Source organism: Loxodonta africana, chromosome 3 (assembly GCF_030014295.1).
Source record: "Loxodonta africana isolate mLoxAfr1 chromosome 3, mLoxAfr1.hap2, whole genome shotgun sequence".
Lineage (NCBI taxonomy): Eukaryota > Metazoa > Chordata > Mammalia > Proboscidea > Elephantidae > Loxodonta > Loxodonta africana.
The window spans coordinates 180,222,504-180,245,230 of record NC_087344.1 but is presented as its reverse complement, the minus strand read 5'-3'; the positions used below and the strand labels follow the sequence as shown (position 1 = coordinate 180,245,230).

General features: G+C 42.0%; 2 protein-coding genes and 1 pseudogene across 3 annotated transcripts; 1 reads left to right on the top strand and 2 right to left on the bottom strand.

Annotated features, from left to right (window-relative positions):
* Nucleotides 1–88: 88 nt before the first annotated feature.
* On the bottom strand, nucleotides 89–12,989 carry MRPS21 (mitochondrial ribosomal protein S21). Of its 2 annotated transcripts, none has more exons than XM_010589481.3 (3): nucleotides 12,872–12,989; nucleotides 12,364–12,480; nucleotides 89–651 (listed from the first exon to the last, which is right to left on the bottom strand). In XM_010589481.3, the coding sequence occupies exons 2-3, from the start codon at nucleotides 12,444–12,446 to the stop codon at nucleotides 471–473; spliced, it is 264 nt and encodes an 87-aa protein (XP_010587783.2). In that variant the 5' UTR covers nucleotides 12,447–12,480; nucleotides 12,872–12,989; the 3' UTR covers nucleotides 89–470. The 2 variants fall into 2 exon arrangements, with proteins under 2 accessions (XP_010587783.2, XP_023403152.2); XM_023547384.2 differs by lacking the exon at nucleotides 12,872–12,989 and adding an exon at nucleotides 12,570–12,688.
* On the top strand, nucleotides 8,379–10,102 carry LOC111750459 (ferritin heavy chain-like; annotated as a pseudogene).
* A 2,878-nt stretch (nucleotides 12,990–15,867) lies between the features above and the next one.
* On the bottom strand, nucleotides 15,868–22,662 carry CIART (circadian associated repressor of transcription). The gene is given in 6 exon segments (XM_010589656.3): nucleotides 15,868–16,301; nucleotides 16,304–16,679; nucleotides 17,804–17,915; nucleotides 18,020–18,098; nucleotides 21,256–21,331; nucleotides 21,503–22,662. Coding segments are annotated over 6 exon segments (1,491 nt in total). The 5' UTR covers nucleotides 22,070–22,662; the 3' UTR covers nucleotides 15,868–16,020.
* Between the last annotated feature and the right edge of the window lie 65 nt (nucleotides 22,663–22,727).

The window sequence follows — 22,727 nt, the reverse complement described above, 5'->3', positions numbered from 1 at the left end:
TAAAGGAAAGACAGAAAACAGGAGTGAAGGTTAGGTCAGATTTGTCTTAAGGATTCCTTTGGGCAAGGATTCCAGCACTCTAGCCAGGTTGATGGGTGTTTAAAAAGCAGAGTTTATTCCCAATACATACATGCTTCCTCTCTTTATCTAACAGTTTGGGGAGCGGGGGGAGGAGGGGGAGCAGTTCAGAAAAGAGTAACAGATACTTTTCCAATAAGATCGTGCTTTGGAGTTCATAAAAATTGGGTAATAGAAAATACATTCTGCTACATGTTAAAATACTTTCTCACTGCTCCTAGACTACTTTTTGACTCAGTTTCTTTTTCACTTAAAAAACAGGGTCCATTGCCAACTAGTGGGATTACCTCTATATATGCAGGCCTTCTTGTATATATGTGATTGAGTTTATTGAAGAGAAACATAAGAGAAAATGGGTTCGAGGAAGAAAAGAGGTGGAGACACAAACTGCCTCAGCAACCCTGCCATGGATCCGCCCGATTCTTTCGCATCAAGAAGTTGATCTTTCGAGTCATTTCCGTGTTGTAGATCCTTCGGCAGATTTCATAGCTTTCCCGCTGTCGCCTACGGCATGGCTTCTCATAGTACCGCCTTCGCTTAATGTCCTCAACGAGCCCCTCCATGGTGAGGATTCTGTATAAAAGTAATGAAGTCAGAAGCTTAGGCTCATTATTATTATTCTCCAGTTTCACAGATGGTCAAAAATCAACTGACCCAAGAACTAGTGTTTGTAAAAATTACAGTTGCAAATGATAGCTATATAGTATTTGCACCTACTTACAGAGCCCCTAAATAGGAATTTGTGGGGAAATAAAAAAGCAATTAATTACATGATCCTTGCCCGTGGGGAGTTTACAGACAGGGTCATGTTGTCAACATTTTTCTACCATAACACATCTGAGAGATATAACCCCATCTCATAAGAACAGTGGTTCCCTATGGAAGTGATTCTCAACCAAGGGGTCATTTCAGCAACTTCAAATAGGTGAAAGGTAGTCATTTGTAGTCAGAGAAATATCACCAGGGTTGATTCCTACTTGGCCCTTAGTGGGGGAATGCAGCTCCTTCCCTGCTGCGTTTAATAATTGATACAGTTAAGTCTGTAGGTCTGAGAAATCTCTGGGCCTAAATGAGGTGGTCCTCATCACACCAGTGATACAAATTGGAGCATGAAATTCCAGCCTCACACATATCCTTCCATGTACCACGTGCTCCAACCATAATACTTTGCTGGCTATTCTCTGAACACACTTTATTTTACTGTACATCTATTCAGCAGTTATTTCATTCTGTCATTCCATTATGTATACAAATGTAGACTGAAATCTCCCTGAAAGCAAGAATCATGTTTTATTAATCTTAATTTTATAACTCTACAAAATTAAGCTTAATCTGTGTTTCTCCTGCCCACCCAATTCCTCACAATGCAATCTTTCTCACTGGATTTATAACACCCCCATCTCAACTCACCCCTTGTTTCCACTGAGCCAAGGGGACACGGGCTTACTCTTTAACCAATCTAATCCCTAGACTTCTGAGAGCTCTGGCTTCAATCTGAGATTTGTCTCCCCTTCTGAGCCCCTCATCAGTTGGTCCTTAGAAGGCCTGGAAGCACCTTCTATTTCTGCCCTCCATTTCTGGTATTGTTTGCATGACCCCATTCCTCTTTATCCAGTCCTTTTATTGTATGAAAAAACTAAAAAACACAATTGCAGATAAGGGATTTGAGACATGACTATTATAATTGGGAAAAGGGGAACAGAGGAAGAAGGAAATAAAAATGAGAATTCACCACCTACTTCTGCCCAGTAGGAAACCCTATTTATTGCTCTTATACCACAAAGCTAAGAAAACAACAACAGATTGAGTGCAAACCTGAAAAGAATTGGGCTCTGAGTCAATTACAAATGTGAACAGACCTGAGAAGTGCTGTCCTGTGGTATCCTCTCCCAGGTTCCTTCTGTTTAAAATCAAGAGTGATTTGTATGCTGCTAGAGGATCATATTTGTACAGATCAATATGCCTGGGTTTTAGTGGGAGGGAGAAGGGGAGGCAAGGGAATTGTTGCAAACTCCCGGGAGCAGGAGAAGCAGATTAGCGCAGGTTCTGCTGGAAATAACAGTCAGGCCCAGAAGTCATATGGGTCCAACACTAGAGTCTTAGAAAAGTGGGGCACTGAAGGCCAAGACTCAGGGTCTCTGCTGGCTTTCTTCCTCAATCACCCTTAAATGTTAGTATTGCTCCAGGTGCTACAGTGAATCGCCTCCTTTCAGGCTCTAAAGATTCCTTTAACCTTTACCAGTGGGTCTCAACCCTGATGCACAATAGAATCATCGACTAAAGGGTTTTTGTTTTTTTTTTTTAAAGTACTAATACCTAGGCCCAATCCAGCAGAGATTCTGATTTCATTGGTCTGGGGTGGGGCCATGTACTAGAAATGTTTTAAAAGCTCCCCAGGTAATTCTAATGTACAGCCATGGTTGAGAACTGACCCAGACACTGCTGATTCCTAAATATTCATCTATAGTTCCAATTGTATCTTAGAGCTTGACCAATTATTCCCAACTACCTCAAACCCTATTGTCTCCTCCCAAAATCTACTCTTCCACTCATATGCTCTCTGTTAATGGCATGACCAGTTACTCAAGCTAAAAATCTCACCATGTTTCTGGACTAGGCCTTCTCCTGTACTTGCTATATTCACAGTTACCGTATCCTATACATTCTATGTCTGAAGCAGTTCTTGATGGATCCTTTCCTTCTCTTCAATCCTATGGCCACAGCTCTAATTATGGTCCTCATCATCTAGTACCTAGATTTTTGCAATAATCACCAAAATCAAAACCAAAGACCAAATCTACTACCATTGAGTTGAATTCCGACTCATAGTGACCCTATAGGACAGAGCAGAACTGCCCCATAGGGTTTCCAAGGCTGTAAATCTTTACAGAAGCAGACTGCCCCATAGGGTTTCCAAGGCTGTAAATCTTTACAGAAGCAGACTGCCCCATCTTTCTCCCATGGAACCGCTGACAGGTTTGAACCACTGACCTTTTGGTTAGCAGCTGAGTGCTGTAACCACTCTGTTACCAGGGTTCCTATAACCAGCAAACTGGTCATTTAATCAGTAAGTATTATGGGTTCCCAACTCTGTACCAGACACTATGTTAATAAGTGCTGAGGATAGAAAACAAGCTTAGACATGGTTCTCTGCCCTTGCAGTCTAATGGAGACAATTATTAAACAATTACAATATAGTACAATAGAAGCAAAGATAAAGCAAGCATTACTATAGGAGCACTTGAAGATGAAGGACGAGAAAATGCTTATGAAGGTTTCCTAAAGGACAACTTACTTGAAAGTGAAGGGTAAGTAAAAAACCAAACGAAACCCATGGCCGTCAAGTCGATTCCGACTCATAGCGACCCTGTAGTACAAAGTAGAACTGCCCCATAGGGTTTCCAAGTTGCAGCTGGTGGATTCGAACCACTGGTCTTTTGGTTGGCAGCTGTAGCTCTTAACCACTATGCCACCAGGGTTTCTGAAAGGTAAGTAGGTTGCCCTATTTCCATTCTCTTTCTGTACACCAATTATTGTCCTAAAAGATAAATGAGATCATGCCATTTTGGTACTAAAAAATCATTCCCAACATACAGAAAACTCTAAGCTAGTGGTTCCCAGACATACCCACATGTTAGAATCACCTGTGGATCTTAAACTCCGAACCCCAGGCCACACCCCAGATCAATAAAATGACATAGGGAGGGAAAACATTAGTTTTGTTTTTTAAGTTGCTCAGGTGATTCCAATGTGTAGGCTAGCTTGAGAACCACTGTTCTAAACTTAAAGCCCTAAACTATTGAGGCTCATCCCTTTCTAGCTTTATCTTTAAGAACCTGCCCCATAAACGTTATGCCCTGCAGTTTCCCAAACATGCTACCCATCTACTTTTCATCTCTGCTCACGATGTTCCTTTTACTTGGCATATCATTCCTTTCCTCTTCTACTTATGAAATCCTATATGTCCGTCAAAGGCCCAAATCAACTGTTACATCTGTGAACTGGAAAAAAAAAAAAGAAAAAACCCAAACCAAACCCACTGCCGTCAAGTTGATTCCAACTCACAGCAACCCTGCAGGACAGAGCAGAACTGCCCCATAGGGTTTCTAAGGAGCACCTGGTAGATTCGAACCGCTAACCTTTTTGGTTAGCAGCTGTGGTTAACACTGCGCCACCAGAGTTTCCATCCGTGAACTAGTTGAAATCCTCCCCTCAGTTCCCAAAGTACAGTGATTCTCAAACTTTAGCATGCAGTAGAGTCACCTGAAAAGCTTGTTAAAACAGGACTACTGTGCCATCATGTTTCTGACTCAGAAACTGGGATGAGGTCCACGAATGTACACTTCTGACAAGCTCCCAGGTGATATTGCTACTGCTGGTCCAGGGAGAATTGCCTGGTGCAGGGGGACAACCTGCTGGCATAACACACCATCCACGCCTCTCCTGTAGCACTATCAGACAGTATTATATGTATTCAAAAAAGTCCCTGAAAGAAAAGGATGCGGAGATTGTACATATAATATGAAAAGGACAAGGAGACTGGATTTGAGGAGAAACTGTAAAAAAGACAGAGACCCTGGATATAATGTCATTTAGAAAGACGACTCTATTGGAATGACAAAGTTTAAAAGTAGGATGAAACAAAACTGCAAAAGGATGGGTTTAGATACATAACCTACAGGTGTTTCAAAAGGGTTTTGAACCAGACAAAGTGCCTGTGTTGCCAGGCAGAGGCAAGAAAAAAACTAACAAAAGAATGTAAGGGTGGAGAAGGAGAAAAGAATCAGAAGATCAGTGGCCCCCAATATAATGACGGAGTTGGTAAATGGTGTCCCCTGAATGGCTGAAACCACATCCAGAACATAGACCAAATAAATTCTAAAATGCCAAGTAAGGATTCCCTCCCTCACCCCACACCTTCCAGTCATCCTAAAAAAACAGATTACCTTCAAATGCTTCAGGCTCCCTGCAGTAAAGGTATCTACTCAACTCCATTTCTAACAGAAAAAGATGCAAGAAAGACCTTTGTGGATCTCATCCAGAAAACAGGAAGGGTGTTACTGACGATGCTTCCACTTCCAAAGGTAGCTCAAAGACCAGCAAACCAAGAGCTTTAGAGTAAACACAGCAGCCTGGAATTTAGGCGCCTGGCAACTTAACACTGAAGGAGAAACCAGCTGCCAGCTTTAGTGAAATTCCACAGGTTATGTAAAAGGAGCCAAGCTGCCTGGGGTTGGGGAGAGTGGTTGGGGTTGGCAGACACACACTTCAGTGTAGCCAACCTACTTCAGGACCAATGTGTATGCAGAAGGGCTCAAGGGCCCTGAGGCACGTCTACCAGGAGTAAAAGGGGTCAACTGGGCATGCTTCCAGTTCGCCTGCCTTTCTTTGCTTGGGGGCCAGCCAATCACACACGGCTTCCTAGCAACCCCCCTCTCCACTCTTCATCCTATGGCACCAATGAAGGCCCCTGGTTATATAACAGGTGTTTTCTGGCAGTCTCACTAGGCAGAAACATGGGCTGCTCCCTCTGTAAGACGACTTCTGGGTTCCTAACGTGCTAAAGCTTTATCCCTCTCTCCTAATTTGCTCTCATACCTACTGATGCAATTAGACCAAAGAATAAACAACTTATTTTTAAACTACCAACTCTCAGAAAACTGAGAGAGAGAAGCCTAAGATGTGAGCAACAGACAGAAAAGTGGCCAGAGAGAAGAAATCAGGGAAAAGCAGAGAAAAAGTGCAGAAAATGCCGTGTTTACGAGGCAGGAAGACAGACACCAACACCAGCGTGTTCACTTTTTTTTGCTTAAAAGTTCTTGTCTAGAGAATCATTCTAAAGGCAAAGTATTTGTTCAATTTTTCCCCCTAAGGCTAAAATACAGTTTGTAAGATGTACATATTTATGATATAATACTCCAAGATAAGTTGACAAAATAAGTATCTTCCACCAAACTTAGAAAAACCACTATCATAATACTTTCTTGCAACTGGCCCCCTCCAAACATACGCCCTTTTTAGACAGGTTTCCTAGATAACCCCAGTTACAAAATTGAATTTTCCAAATTAGTAAGGAAGCCTAAAAGAGATCCTCATACCTCAGGAGCCCCAGTCTCTGGAACTTGAATCTTTATTTATTTTTCAGTCTAACTATCACTCTTTTTTAAAAATCAAATTCCTTTCTTTTTAAGCAATGCAAATTGTTTTCCCCCAAAACCTATTCCTACCCTAGTCTGTTTTTAGTTTTTGTTGTGCTTTAGGTGAAAGTTTACAGAGCAAATTAGTTTCTCATCGAACACTTAATACACGAATTGTTCTGCGGCATTGCTTGCCAACCTCACAACGTGTCCACACTCTCCCATTCTCCAGGAAAGGGTCCCTGTTTCAATTCGTCCGGTTTTCTGTCCCTTCCTGCCTTCTCATCTTTGGTTTTGGGCTCGTGTGTCCATTTAGTCTCATACACATGACTGAACTACCAGGCATGTTCCTCATGTGTGTTACTGTTTGCCTTATCCCGTTGCCATCAAGTCAATTCCAATTCATATCGACCCCAAAGGACACAGTAGAATTGCCCCATAGGTTTTTCAAAGAGCGGCTGGTGAATGTGAACTGTTGACCCTTTGGTCACTGCTCTTAACCACTATACCACCAACCAAACAACCCGTTGCCTTTGAGTTGATTCCGACTCATAGTGACCCTATAGGACAGAGTAGAACTGCCTGACAGGGTTTCCAAGGAGTGGCTGGTGGATAGGATATGATAGGAACCCATGCACGCAGAAAACAGTGGATCAGCAGTCCATCGCCTTAACCACTTAGCCACCTCCTCTGCCCTATAGACCTGTCTAATCTTTGCCGAAGGGTGAACCTCTGGAGTGACTTCAGTATGGAGTTCAAAGGGTGTCCGGGGCCATATTCTCGGGGTTTCTCCAGTCTCTGTAGTGGTTAAGAGCAGAGGCTGCTAACCAAAGGGTCAACAGTTCAAATCCACCAGAATTTTGCCCTACATTTTTCTCTCGCCCTGTCCGGGACTCTCTATTGTGATCCCTGTCAGAGCAGTTGGTGATGGTAGCCGGGGACCATCTAGTTGTTCTGGAATACCCTGGTGTTTTAATCACTGAAGTCAAGAAAAAGTAATATTGTGCTTCTTATCTCGACAGAGCGCCAAAAGATACAAAAGTCTCTGGATAAATTTGATGCATCTTCCTGAAGCACCAATTTTAACTGGAGTAGGGGTGAGGACGATAGCCCTAAGACAGATATGACGACACTGAATGCAAAATTCACCTAAACTTTTAAATAAAAAAGAAAAAGGGAGAGACTTCAAAGAAATTCCATTTTGTGTAAGTGGCGGAACCTTATAGTTCCTTTCCTCTCCTCTGCTGTTAAGGATACGTTAGTGGAAAAGCTTGACCAACACTAAAGTAAGGGACTGACAGAAGGTACAACAACATTTACGTTCATCAAGTAGACATTTACAGAGAGCTTCCTATGTGCCAGACTCTTAGGTAAGTGCAGGAGACAGACAAATGAAAACACATATAAAAAGCTTATTGCCTATTACAATGATTTTCAATCCTGGCTGCATATTAAAATCCCATGGGACATTTTTTAAAAACATTGCTGGCCAGGGTCCACCTCTCAGAGAGTCTGATTTAGTCTCAGGTTAGGCTCTAGCATCAGAGTTTTTTAAAGGCTCCCCAGGTGATCTTAATAGGCAGCCATGATTGAAAACCACACGGTGTCATGCTGACCGCTGTTTCTGACCAAAATTAATACTTCCACCCAGGAAAAAATATGTGTAAAATGCCAGTCACCTATAAAAAGAGAATCTTAAAAAGTATGCAGCTTTCAATGCTTTTTCATGATAAAAACACTCAACAAACTAGTAGTAAGAGAGAAGTTCCTCAACATGATAAAGGATGTTGATGAAAAACCCACAGCTAACACCATACTCGATGGAGAAAGACTGAGAGCTTTCCACCTAAGATCAGGAACAAGACAAGGTTATCCACTTTCAGAAATGTGATTCAGGATTGTACTGGAAGTTCTACCCAGAGTAATTATGTAAGAAAAAGAAATAAAAGGCAACCAAACTGGAAAACAAGAAAAACTCTCTCTATTCACATATGACATGATCCCATATACAAAAAATCTCAAAGATTCCATAAGAAAGCTACTAGAGCTAATAAACAAATTCAGCAAAGTTGCAGTATACAAGATCGTGACACAAAAATCAGTTGTGTTTCTGTACACCAGAAATGAACAAACTAGAAAGAAAATTAAGAAAACAATTCCATTTACAATAGCATCTAAAATAATAAGATAACTAAGAATAATTTTAACCAAGAAAATGCAAGACTCATACACTGAACACCATAAAATATTGCTGAAAGAAATTAAAGGAGACCTAAATAGAAAAATATCCCATGTTCATAGATTGGAAGACTTAATATTGTTAAAATGTCAGTTCTACCCAAAGCAATGTCTACAGATTCAAAGTAATCCTTATCAAAACTCCAACAGTCTTTTTTGCAGAAACAGGAAAGCTGATCCTTAAATTCATATGGAATTGCAAGAGCCCCTAAATAGACAAAACAATCTTAAAAAAAAGAACAACAAAGAAGACTTAGACTTCCTGATTTCAAAATATACTGCAAAGCTACAGTAGTCAAAACAGTGTGGTACTGGCATAAGGACAGATATATACACCAACAAAACAGAACTGAGAGTCCAGAAATAAACTTATACATCTACAGTCAAATGATTTTCAACAAGAGTGCCAAGTCCATTTAATGCAGAAAAAACAGTCTTTTTAACAAATGATGCTGTAACAAATGGATTTCCACATGCAGAAGAATGAAGGTAGATCCCTACCTCACACCATATAAAAAAAATTTAATTCAAAATGGAGCAATGACCTAAACATAAGAACTAAAACCATGAAACTTTTAGAACAAATCATAAAGTAAATGTTCCGGACCCTGGATTTGGCAATGGATTCTTAGAGACAACACCAAAAGAGAAGCAACAAAATAAAAAACAGATAAATTGGACTTCATCAAAATCAAAACTTTTGTGCATCAAAGGACATTATCAAGAAAGTGAAAAGACACAGAAATTCTTCACAAAGTTGCCACAGTCTCCTTCTTCAACAGTGTTTGAAAGGATCCTGACATTGCCAGCCTCCTCCCAACTGGCCACTCCCAGCCAGCCTTCTGCCACCTCCTCAAAGCAGTGACCTCGGATACCCCAATGCCCCACCGCCTCTCCTCAACTGACACCATGTCGATCGTGTCCTCCTCACAGGTGTGCCAGAATTACAATCGGGACTCGGAGGCCGCCATCAGCCTGGAGGTCTACACCTCCTACGTCTACCTGTCCACATCTTAGTACTTCAACCACGATGATGTGGCTTTGAAAAGGTTCGCCAAATATTTTCTTCACTAATCACACAAGGAGAGGGCACATGCAGAGAAACTGATGAAGCTGCAGAACCAACGAGGTAACCGAATTTTCCTTCAGCATATTGAGAAGCCAGATCGTGATGACTGGGAGAGCAGAATGAATGCAACGGAGTATGCGTTACGCCTGGAAAAAAGTGTGAGCCAGTCACTACTGGAACTGTACACACTGGCCACTGACAAGAACAATCCCCATTTGTGTGACTTCATTGAGGCGCATTACCTAAATGAGCAGGTGAAATCCATCAAAGAATTGGGTGACTATGTTACAAACTTGCACAAGATGGGGGCCCCAGAATTCGGTCTGGCGGAGTATCTCTTTGACAAGCACACCCTGGAGACAATGATGAAGGGAGCTAAGCTTTAGCCTGGCTGCCCCACAGCCACAGTGGTGACTTCACTATGGTCACCAAGACAGCCCATGCATGTTGGGTTTACCTTTTCTACAAATTGTACCAAAACATCCACTTCAGTTCTTTCACCATTCCTTCAAGTAAGATAATTTGGTACCCACCCGCCAACCTGGAAAAGAAAAAAAAAAAAAGCAAAGCGAAAAGACAACCTACGGAACGGCAGAAAATACCTGGAAATCATATATGCGATAAGAGTTTAATAACCAGAATATATAGAAAACTCCTACAATTCAACAACAAAAAGACAAACAACCCAATAAAAAATGGGCAAAGGACTTGAATAGACATTTCTCCAAAGAAGACATACAAATGGCCAACAGGCACATGAAATGATGTGCAACATCATTAACCATTAAAGAAAAAACCACTGCTGTCAAGTTGATTCCGACTCATTGTGAGCCCACAGGACAGAGCAGAACTGTCCCACAGGGTTTCCAAAGCAATAAATCTTCATGGAAGCAGACTGCCACATCTTTCTCTCGCAAAGCAGCCAGTGGGTTTGAACTGCCAACCTTTTGGTTAGCAGCCGAGGACTTTAACCACTGTATCACCAGGAGCCCCTCCCATCAGCCATTAAAAAACAAACTGAAGCCACAATGAGATACTACTTCACCCCAACTAGGACGACAAAGATTTAAAAAATGGCAAACAAATGTTGGCCAGGATGTGGAGAAATTGGAAACCTTATCCATTGTGGGTGGGAATGCAAAATGGTACAGCTGCTGTGGAAAACAGTATGGCAGTTCTTCCAAAAGTTGAACAAAGAACTACCATATGACACAGCAATTACACTCCTAGGTATATACCTAAGAGACTTGAAAGCAGTAACATAGATAGATGTACACCGACATTCCATGACACAGTATTCACAATAGCCAAAAGGTGGAAACAACCAAAATGTCCATCAACAGATGAATGGATAAACAAAATGTGGTATATGTGTACAATGGAATATTATTCAGCTGTAAAAAGGAATGATGTTCTAATACATGCCGCAATACCACTGAACCTGGAAAACATTACGCTATGTGAAATAAGCTAGAAACAAAAGGTCACATATTGTATGATCCTACTTATATGAAATACATAGAATAAACAAGTACATAAAGACATATAACAGATTAGTATTACTGTGGGCTGGAGGGAGGGGTAAATGGGGAGTTGGTGCTTAACAGGAACAAAGTTTCCATTTGGAGTGATGAAAAAGTTCTGGAAACAACTGATGGTTGCATAATCTTATGATTATAATTAATGCCACTGAATCGCAGACTTAAAGATGGTCAAAATGGCAAATTTTACTTTATACATATCTTACTGCAATAAAATAAATGAAATAAAAATGTACAGGGCTGCGGTTTAGCAAAAGAAAAAGAGAGAAAAGAGAAACTTTGAGGAACTTGAAAACAAAATTCTAAGAACAAAGTCTGATATAGTACCAGACCAGGCCAGATAGCAGAAAGTATCCAAACATGCCTCCACCTTCTGTCATTTATTCTTCCCTCACCCATCACCCACACCTACCTAAGATCAGGAAGGTTTTAGATAAAATTAAGAACAATAAAGAAAAAACCTAATGCTGATTAAACAAAAATGATACTGAATTTTGGAAGAAGGAGATATACAGAAGTATGGCTCTAACTAGAACAATCCCAGACAATGGAAGATGAAGGTAAGTTTCTACCAGAAGGCTTCCTTTGTGAAATAAAGCTCTTTCCTACAATTCTTTGATAATTCTAGTAACAAGCAAAATTGTGGGACCAAACTCGCTTAACACTGGGCAGAGAAGATGATGAATGAGGAATGCCAGGAAGTCAAAAATCTTACAATTAGTGATAAGGCTAAGGAATTTTTTTGCGTGAGAAACTACAGTAGTAAGACGGTTTTTATCAGGGCCATTCTAACTCTTGCATTAAAAACCTTTCAATACGGCTCCTCCACTCCAGTCTGTTAATTTCCACCTATATATTTTTGCTTATGTTGTAACCCTCCTGGAAATCTATGATGCTTTTCCGCCTTTTGTTTGCTTCTCCAAGACTCTAATCTAAATTCATCGTCATTAGCCTTGTCCCATGCCAATCTCTCCCTTAGCTTTCTGTTTAAGTCCTATATTTCTGCTTCCTTGCTTATAGTCCAGTAACTTTACATTTTCCAGCTGACTCCTTTTTAAATCTTGGATAGAATTTAAGTTCATCATCAAAAGAATGACTGCTTGTTGAATAAGCTTCATATACAGTTAGGTTTTGGGAAGAACTTCACTTTTTTAGGCAACAAAACTGAGGACCTGAGAAGTTTCAAGAATCCATGTCTGGCACTGGTCTGAGAGCAATTTATGACAAAATAAAGGAGAGACTAACCACGGCACTTCCCAAAGGGCTGGTTTAGGCATGATTCTGGTCTCTTAACAATTACCTGTTTAGGGTCCTGTATGCACCTTCCACGTTCCCTTCCTGTACCATTACAGTCCTGGCAATGAACTTCAGATGTTTTGCCATGACCTTGGATTTAAAAGTTTCCACTCTGTTGTACCTAAAAGAGAATGAAGGAAGGGCGAGGAAAGTATAGAGACCAGGTAAGAAACAAACACAACAAACTACACACTCTACCGCGCGGCTTACTCAAGGGTCTGGAAATGCAACGTGCTCAAAGACATGCGAAACTGGGGCACGTGGAAGTGGCCAAATCCAAAAAGGTACACGCGAGTCGTTATTAAGTCTCCCTCATCCTCTTTGCCAATACGAACCCTGCCCTAGGGAAGAAACGAGACAGCAGGAGGGCGTCACGACGGGGACTTGCGTAGCCAGGCACTGGAGGACCCTAGCAGCAGAGACTTTGCAGGGTCCCCTCCCCTCGACATTCCCACGCATGGCCCCCGGAAAGGATCTGGGGTGAGAAAGGGGGCAACCGCGCACAAACTCGCCTTCCAAACGAGCACGCCCTCCTCCCCCAGTCCTAGCAAGGTCTCGCTCTGCAGAGGCGAACCGAAGCCGACCTACGACCCACGACCGGAAGCGGAAACTACGGAATCGCCAGCGTCGCGCAAAGGCGCGGAGGCTGAGAAAACTCCGTGGAAACCACGGCAACGGACTTTCTGGCCTCAGTTGACGACCTTCTACGCCTTCCGGGCTTGGACGCTACACTCGACCTAGTAAATTCCTCGTTGCCTTAAATTTTCCCGAAACAGGTTCCTCGCCTTTCCATGGAGTCGTCATTCTTCCGCCTCTGAGAAGGTCATCCCCATTCCGTACCCTCTAATCCTGTTAAACCCTTAATAGATTTTTAAACCATTTCTTTTTCTGGATGGAAAATAAATGAGTGATGCTTCTTGAGCATGCTTCCTGATTTCTCCTCGGAAAGGACGCAGACTCTTTGATATCTCTCCAGACGAAAAACATCTTCACACTCTTTGCCTACCTAAAAAAGGAAATTAATAGATCGTGAGTTTCCGATAACATAATATCATCGTCACAGCCATTTCACCAAATAAAAATATGGGAAGCACCTGTAGGATTTACAGTCAAAGAATCTATTGATGCCAGTTTTGATCTCATTTGCCTCCTAGAAAGATCTAACAGAAATGCCTTTTTTTTCCCTTTGCTTTGGAGATAACCTTCCTTTTGTTTCATTCGTATGCTGCTTCAGCATATCCATTTATGGTTATTCACATAAGTTCAGACCAAATGGCTACTGGAAAACAAGGAGAAATGCTCAAAAGAAGAAAGCAGGCTCCTAAGCAGGTATCTTGGTAATGAGGTTCCTCGAATACCTAAACTAAAACACACAGATAATGCAGCCTCACCCATTATGCTCATGGGAACACACACAAAAACTGAAGCCTTTTCAGAGTAAGCCAGGTCCCAGGTGCTAAAATAGAACTAGAGGAGGACATCCTTATGCTTATTAACAAACTTTTTTTATTGAATGGCTACCTGTGCCAGGTACTAGTTTGGCTGGAACAGAGGGATCATGCAGAAGAACAGAGAGAGAAATAGGGGCCTTGACTGAAAGTTTTGGGGCTCCATTGAAGGATTTGAATGGGGAATGACATGCAAAGAACTGTTCTAGGAAAGTTAGTCTGGTTCTCAGTGAGAATGGATTTGGAAGTAAGAGAGACTATTGCTATTGTCAAAACTTGAGGTCTAGACCAGAGTGGTGGCGATGGTAATGTGTAGGAAGAAATGGATATGAGACATTCCAAATAAAGAATAAAAAGGATTTGGTGACTGAATAGCATTGACTTTGAAGCCCAGTTACCTAGAAAAATGATGGTATCATATAGTACTCGCAGAAACTGAGGGCCTGTGAAAAAGGCAGGACACGTTTAAAGGAAAGATATTTGATTAGTGAGCACTGGAAAAAGCACCAGACTTGAAATCAAGGGTTCTGTACCATGCATTGTGTTGTCTTGGAAAAGTCACCTAAGCATCCTCGTCTATAAAAGAGGAGGTTGAATTAGATCCCAAAGGTACCTCTTGGCTCTAAAATGCTAAGATTCTCAATGAGTTTTAAGTGTCAGCAATATGTAAATAGAATTTTCCAGCAGAAATTTAGACACTCAATACACTGTCTCAGGGGAAAAGTTCCAACTACAGATGAAGCTTCAGCAGTCGTCTAAGTTTAGGCAGTAATTAAAGCCATGAAAGAATATGAAATCTTTTAAGTGAAAGAATGTGGTCAGAGAAGAGTAAACGGCCAAAGGCTGAGCCTAGGGGAATGCCCACACTCAGGTGGGAGGAAGTAGAGTCACTGAGAGGCCCAGAAGTTGCTGCTGGATAGGTAAGAAGAGAATCAAGATAGTGTGCTGTCATGGGATCCAAGGGAAGAGAGTTTCAATAGGCAGCATCAAGTGTCAAATGATACAGATATCACAAAGTACATAGCCTCTGTAAACACCCCTGGACTTAGCTATTAAGTCAAAGTTCCAACTCTGTACTATTCTGATTCGGTGGGATCATTAGTGACATTGAAGGTCCAGTAAATTGTTGGCATTGGAAGCTAGGCTGCAAGGGGTGAAAGATTGAGCGGGTGGAAAGAAATCGGAAACAGAGTGATTCAACTGCTGTATTAAGAACTATGGAGAAAAAAGAGGAAGAGGACGAGCAGGCTTCAGAGATGTTTTGAAGATGTGGCGACCTGATCACACTTGTGAGAGAGGTAAGTAATTATTATGGGGAACAAATCAAAGTTGCAAGATAAAGAGGGAATAACTGATACAGCAGAAATTCGAAACGTGAAAAGGAATCAAAAGCACAATGGAGAGGTTTGCCTTAGAAAGGAGTTCACATTTGCTGAAATAAAGGGAGGCAATTATTCACTAAGAACACAAGAGTCTAGAAATGGAAGGTGGGAGTGGGGGAATGCACAACTAGCTATGACAAATATGCTAAGGAGCCAATAAACAATGACCAAAATGGCAGAATAGTCTGACACTGCAAAGGCTTAGGATGGGAGAGGACATGGTTTTGTAGAAACTGGAACAAGTCAGAGAGTGTTAATACAGAGAGGAGTAGATATGGATAAATTCATATACTTCATTTTGCCTCCTGACAGCACCAGGTAGCCTTCTTTAGTCCAACATACATCTAGCAGCTGCAGCTTTTTGAATAAGGATGAGACCCAGTGTCTGAGGGGAACCCCACTCTGACAATTCTAGGGCATTCCTCCAAAACTGGCAATCACAGTGGCTTTCCTAGCTCTTGTGCCCCTCCTCTTGCAGCAGTACTGGTAGATTACATACGCAAGGCACTATCCCAGAGCAGAAGAACCTTCTAGTCCGGGCCAGTTAGGAGATTACAAGTGTGAGAGATACAAAGAGAAAGGTACTTGTCTCTGAGCCTGGATGAAAAAAAAAAAAAACTCAACTCTGAACCCCGTAACTGTCCCAAGGGTGCTCCCTAGGAAGACAGCAGCAGAGAAGAAAGTAAGAATTCCTTTCCCTCTGCCACAGGACCTGTATTATCCCAACGAGATTTCTAACTTGAAGCTCATGTTCAGAAACATTTCCATCCTTCTTCCTTTCTCTAGAAAATAAAGATTGGTATTCAAAGCAGGTTTTCAATTTCTCTTCAATCAACCATTTAGGTATAAAATTTCTTTAATCAGAAAGGATTTATCTTCCCTCAACACAAATGCACACGTTAAGAATAAAAAATATATATACATATATTTACACAAATTAGAAACCACAGAGTCACAAGTCCTAGGGTAGGGGTTAAGAAGCTGGGCATCAGGAGTAACCGGAAGATGGCTTCTCATCTGCTCTAGGTGTCCCATGGTCATCTCTCTGGTCACGGTGGGTAGACCAGGAGAGCATAGGGTACAGTTCCAGTCCGATGGCAGAGTCACAGTGAACTGTGGCAGTGAGGTCCTTCTCCAGATAATTTCTTAGTATCACCAGGGGTGACAGGAGATGTTGTAGGAGGTGGAACTGGGGTGGCTGGGGCAGAATGCGTGAAGGGCTGCACTCCATGCTGGAGAAAAAGGATGACACCAATACTGGTTGCAGTGCCTAAAGGACCGTGGCTCAAGGAGATGGTACCTGGGGAACTGAGGGGGGGGTTGCAAATTGGAGTTGTGTGGATCCAGGTGAGGTCCATGGCTGGCCATTCTGTAAGGTGCCAAGGCTGCTTCTGTTTCAAAACTAGATGCCCAAGCTGTGTCTGGTTCATCTTTGCCATGGGAGGTGCAGGAGATGAAACAGCTAGATTAGTGTGGTGGCTTGGCAAAGGCTGGACAGGGTTAAAAAAAAAAAGGGAAAAAATTGTTGAGAAAGCTTTCTGGTTACTTCCACCTGGTTACTTGTATCTTGCATTCCTTGGGAACCCACTTTGCAATCCAGACGTACTTTGTTTTATGCAAGATATGTTCCTGCCAAATTGTGCTTAAGTAACACTTTTTAAAAACCCAATTATACTTTAAATTATTCAACAAAATACTTGATGACCTACTCTGTGCCATATACTGTATTAGGCACTGGATAGCCAGAGATGAACAAAATAAAATAAACAGTCCCACAGATTTTTACTATTTATAAAAGGATTCCTTTTAGAAGTTCTTTAAAGAAAAATCTACTTTTAATTGGAATCATCACTTCCCAATTCCTGTATCACAGATTCTAATTTTCTAGGTCTATGAAGTATAAACTAACAGGCAGACAGAATCTTGCTGCTTATTTTTAAATCAATTATTCTTACAGCAGGTACTAAATAATAACTGTGGTAGATTGAAACAACAAAAAGGATTGGCCCTTATCTACAGGAGACTTTCCCCTCCCCATCACTTGAGTGCTGCCCAAAGACTCTTATTTGAAGGCACAAAAAATAGGTCACATCAACACTAAGTCTAAGAATCTATCCCGCATTCTCCCTATCAGTGCTGCTCCCCGATGATGCACCTCATATGGTCAGTTCTTGAAGCCCAGTGTACAGAGTCAAAGGCTTCCAGAGGGTTTGGTACAAATATTCTTGGACAGGAGTGAAAAGAGGGAGAAGCAAAGCATTTTGGAGGGGAGCAGGGGAGAAAGCATTTGCAGAAAGAAGCTGAGGCATCTTCCTGAATGAATCTTTTGGCCAATAAAAAAGCTTAGACACCTATGCAGAAAGCAGATAATCTGCAGCATGAGAGAGAAGATTAAAAGTCATGGAGTTCTTTCCAGTGATTCAAACAAAATGGAACAAAAACCATCTAGGATTCAAGACAATGAAAGAAGTGTAGACATTTCCTTCTCTGAAAAGAAACTTAACAAAAGAGGAAAATTCCCAGAAGTAAATGAAAAAGGGGAGCCCATTTCTACATGCATACTTCATTTCCTTGGTTACTATTCCACCTCTTCCTCAGGTTTATAAGTTCTTACCTTGGTCAGCTGGTGCCTGTTATCACCCAACAATGACCTCTGGGCAGCTATATGAGGAAACCAAGTCTTTAACATCCCTTCTACCTGCAGCAGGGTTCCTAGATAACGCTCCCTGCGAAGGGTACATAAAAAAGGGCCGTTAAGGATAAAAAAAGAAAACAGGTTTGGAGATCTTTCATTTTATGAGTTACTGAGGAAAGAACCAGGGGGACTTACCCCATCTGTGGCTTCTGCAAAACACCTACAATACGTTGAATCCTGTCCATTGCCACACTCTGCTGGAAACTGCTCAATCCTGGGGTCAGAGAAAAAGAAAGAGGGATCAAGGATTGACATACAAGCTTTTATTCAGGTAAATAAAAGATATATGGGGGTTAAAATTGAGTTACCTACAGAAATTAAGTAGTATAAGTAGTAGAGAGATAGACTTGGTGATCTACTTCTAAAAAAAAAAAGGCCACTGAAAACCTTATGAATAGCAGCAAAACATTGTCTCATATGGTGCCAGAAGAAGAGCCTCTCAGGCTGGAAGGCACTCAAAAGACTGGGGAAGAGCTGCCTCAAAGCAGAGTCCACCTTAATGACATGGATGGAGAAAAGCTTTGGGGACTTTCATTTGCTGATGTGGCACAACTTGAAATGAGGAGAAACAGCTGCAAACATCCATTAATAATCAGAACATGGAATGTACGAAGTAAGAATCTAGGAAAATTGGAAGTCATCAAAAATGAAATGGAATGCTTGAAGATTGATATTCTAGGCCATTAATAAGCTGAAATGGACTGGTACTGGCAATTTTCAATCAGACAATCATATGGTCTGCTATGGTGGGGACGATAAAGAGCAGCATCATATTCATTGTCAAAAAGAACATTTCAAGGTCTATCCTGAAGTACAATACTGTCGGTGATTGGATAATATCCATACCCGTACAAGGAAGACCAGCTAATAGGACCATTACTGAAATTTATGCACCAACCACTGATGACAAAGATGAAAACATTGAAGATTTTACCAACTTCTGCAATCTGAAATTGATCAAACATGCAATCAAGATACATTGATAATTACTGGTGATTGGAATGCATAAGTTGTAAACAGGGAAGAAAGATCTGTAGTTGGTAAATATGGCCTTTGTGATAGAAATTACACTGGAGATTGCATGATAGAATTTTGCTAGCCCAACAAACTATTCATTGCCAATACCTTTTTTCAACAACATAAACAGTGACTATACACATGGCCCTCACCAGATGGAATATGCAGGAATCAAATCGACTACGTATGTGGAAAGAGATGATGGAGAAGTTCACGATCAGTCAGAACAAGGCTGAGGCCGAATGCCACAAAGACTATTAATTGCTCATTTGCAAATTCAAGTTGAAGCTGAAAAAAATTAATGAAACAAGTCCACAAGACCAAAGTATGACCTTGAGTATATCCCAATGATGGAAGAACAGAGGAGTTGTGGGATGAAATCAAGGACATCATACATGAAGAAAGCAAAAGGCCATTAAAAAGACGGGAAAGAATGAAAAGACTAAGATGGATATTGGAAGAGACTCTAAAACTTATTCTTGAATGAAGGTATCTAGAATGTAAGAAAATGAACTAAAAGAGTTGAACTGAAGATTTCAAAAGGCGGGTGGAGAAAACAAGTACCATAATGAAATGTGCAGAAACCTGGAGTTAGAAAACCAGAAAGGAAGAACATCCTGGACATTTCTCAAGCTGAAAGAACTGAAGAAAAAATTTAAGCCTTGAGTTGCAATATGGAAGGATTCTATGGGCAAAATGTTTAACAATGCAAAAAGTATCAAAAGAAGATGGAAAAAATACACAGTCACTATACCAAAAAGAACTGGTCAATGTTCAACCATTTCAGGCAGTAGCATACGATCAAGAACCGATAGTATGGAAGGAAGAAGTCCAAGCTGTACTGAAGGACTTGGTGAAAAGCAAGGCTCCAGGAATTGACGGAATACCAATTGAGATGTTTTAACAAACAGATGCAACTCCGAAAGTACTCACTTGGCTATGCCAGGAAATTTTGAAAACAGCTATGTGGCCAACTGACTGGAAGAGATCCATGTGTGTAACCATTCCAAAGAAAGGTGTTCCAACAGAATGTGGAAATTATGGAATTAATGTCATTAGTATTTCACAAAATTAAAATTTTGCTGAAGATAATTCAAAAACGGATACAACAGTGTACTGACAGGGAACTACCAGAAATTTAAGCTAGATTCAGAAAAGGATGTCAAATGAAGGATATCATTGCTGGTGTCAGATGGATCTTGGCTGAAAGCAGAGAATACCAGAAGGATGTTTACCTGTGTTTTATTGACTATGCAGTGGCATTTGATTGTGTGGATCCATAACAAAATGTGGATAACAATGCAGAGAATGGGAATTCCAAAACACTTAATTGTACTCATGAGGAGCCGGTACACAGATCAAGAGACAGTCATCCGAACAGAACAAGGGAGATATTACGTGGTTTACAATCAGGAAAGGTATGCATGGAGTTGAATAAGTATTTCAATCTGTATGCTGGGCAAATAATCCAGATGACATACCTTGCTTGCTGAAAGCAAAGAGGACTTGAAGCGCTTACTGATGAAGATCAAATACTACAGTCATCAGTATGGATTACACCTCAACATAAAACAGAAATCCTCACAACTGGACCAATAAGCAACATCATGATAACCAAGAAAAGACTGAAGTTGTCAAGAATTTCATTTTACCTGGATCCACAATCAATGCCCATGGAAGCAGCAGTCAAGAAATCAAACCATGTATTGCATTGGGCAAATCTGCTGCAAAAGACCTCTTTAAAGTGTCAAAAAACAAAGATGTCACATTAAGGACTAAGGTGCGCCTTATCCAAGCCATGGTATTTTTCAATTGCCTCATATGCATCCGAAAACTGGACAATGAATAAGAAAGACTGAAGATGAATTGATGCATTTGAGTTATAGTCTTGATGAAGAATAGTGAATATACCATGGGCTGCCAGAAGAATGAACAAATATGTCCTGGAACAAGTACAGCGAGAATGCTCCTTAGAAGGGAGAATGACAAGATTTCATCTCACATCCTTTGAACACGTTATCAGGAGGGACCAGTCCCTGGAGAAGGACATCATGTTTGGTAAAGTAGAGGTTCAGGGAAAAAGAAGATGACCTTCAACAAGATTGACTGATGAATGGCTGCAACAATGGGTTCAAACAAGGATTGTGAAGATGGCGCAGGACCAGGCAGTGTTTGGTTCTGTTGTATATAGTGTCACAATGAGTTGGAATTGACTTGATGGCACCTAACAACAAGAACAAAGAAATTAAGTCACAAAAGCAAAAAGAAATAATCCTGACCCCAACGACGTAAAAGAAATATACTTAAAAAAAAAAAGACCTAACTCAAATGAATACAACTAATAAGACAGTTACCTCTCTCAAAGCGACCCATCTTCAGCCCATTGAGTAGATCTGTGAGTGGGCGAATGAATCCTTGGAGCTCTTTACACTGTAGGATAACAAGACAAAGGCTATGAAAAGACCAAGAATTACCCACACCAGTACTGATTCTTCCTCCACCTCCAAATCTGGGAGCCAATACTATCCTCACAGGATCCTTAACAATCAGCTGGGTGCTAAACTATTTTGGCAGCATTTCTTTTCCCTTGTTTTCTCTTACCTTCTGAGCAAAGAGCAGGTCTCCCTCTGTGGTACAACCCTGGATGTTTAGACTGCTTTCCAGTTCACCATCTCTTGACCTTTTGACCCTAGATCCTGCCATAGGAAAAGCCAAGCCCCGCTGTTCCGGGTGAGATGCTGTATGTTGGTTACCGGAAACCTTGGGTCGATGCCTGCAGCGGATGGGACCAGGGCTGGGCCGAGAACCTCCACTGTGACCAACAGTGTCTGGCCTGGGCAGGGTAGCCCCCTTGTCCTCCCCCTCACTATCACAGGGGAAGCCAGTGTCACTGTTCACTGGTGAGGTGGAAAAAGAGGAAGAGAGGTAGAAAGGAGAACAGGAAGAAACACTAGATGGAGAATCCATAGGTCCAAAAGCAGGGGCTGGAGAGCAGCTCCTGGAGTACCCAAAGATCGAACCTGCAAGTGAAGGGCAAAGCAAGGGAGTTTGAAACCAAAGTTTGAGGATTAAGAAATGGACCAGGAGACTGAAATGTACTGCACAGGGTAATAATACCTCTTCCCCTTCCCCAGTATCAGACGTTTCAGAGACAATAGAAAAAATCATCTCCGTCCTCACTCCCCACCCCCAGTAAGAAACTGGGACTGCTTCTCCGACCTCCCGCAGTTCAGAAGAAATAGCCTGACTGGGCACCTTCTCCACCACCCCACCCTTGCCCGTTGCTCGCCTCGGCTGTTCGCCTGGCTGTTCCCGCAACGAGCCTCCCTACCTGAGGTCATGCCGCGGCCAAGCACTAAATCCGGACAGGTCTCGGCACCCGAACCCACCTCTCGACCTTGTGGAAACCGCCCCACCGAGACCAGTCTCGTGCCCCTTCCCAATCTTTCAAAATCAGGATCCGTGCGCCGGTTCCTCTCCGGTCGCGCCCGCTGCATGATGGCGATTCTCCCCATAACAAGGTCGGTCCGTCGGTCCCCCAAACCCACTCACTCCCTGAGGGTCTGGCCTTCTCGCACGGCTTGCTACCCGCCCTCCAAGTCTCACCTGCGTCGGTCGGCTCAGCCCAGGCTCTATCTCCAGCTCCTTCCCAGCTTCTCCCGGTTTCAGTCTCGGCTACCCACCTCCGCCTCTCTCATTGGGTGGGTCCCGCCCCTTCCCCCCAGACACGTGCGACTCGGCACGTGCCTCCCCCTGTGTACACAGACCTCTCACCCTTATTGGTCGTTGTGCCGGTAACACGTGACCTCGTTACCGACGTTCGCAA

Coding starts and splice junctions, on each gene's coding strand:
- MRPS21 (XM_023547384.2), bottom strand. CDS start 12,604: ATGTCTTTGAGCACGTTGCATTTCCAGACCCTTGA. Junction 12,481..12,569: donor TTGCATTTCCAGACCCTTGA/GTAAGCCGCGCG, acceptor ATTCTCTTTTAG/GTACAACAGAGTGGAAACTT. Junction 652..12,363: donor GCATACAGGACCCTAAACAG/GTAATTGTTAAG, acceptor ACTTTTATACAG/AATCCTCACCATGGAGGGGC.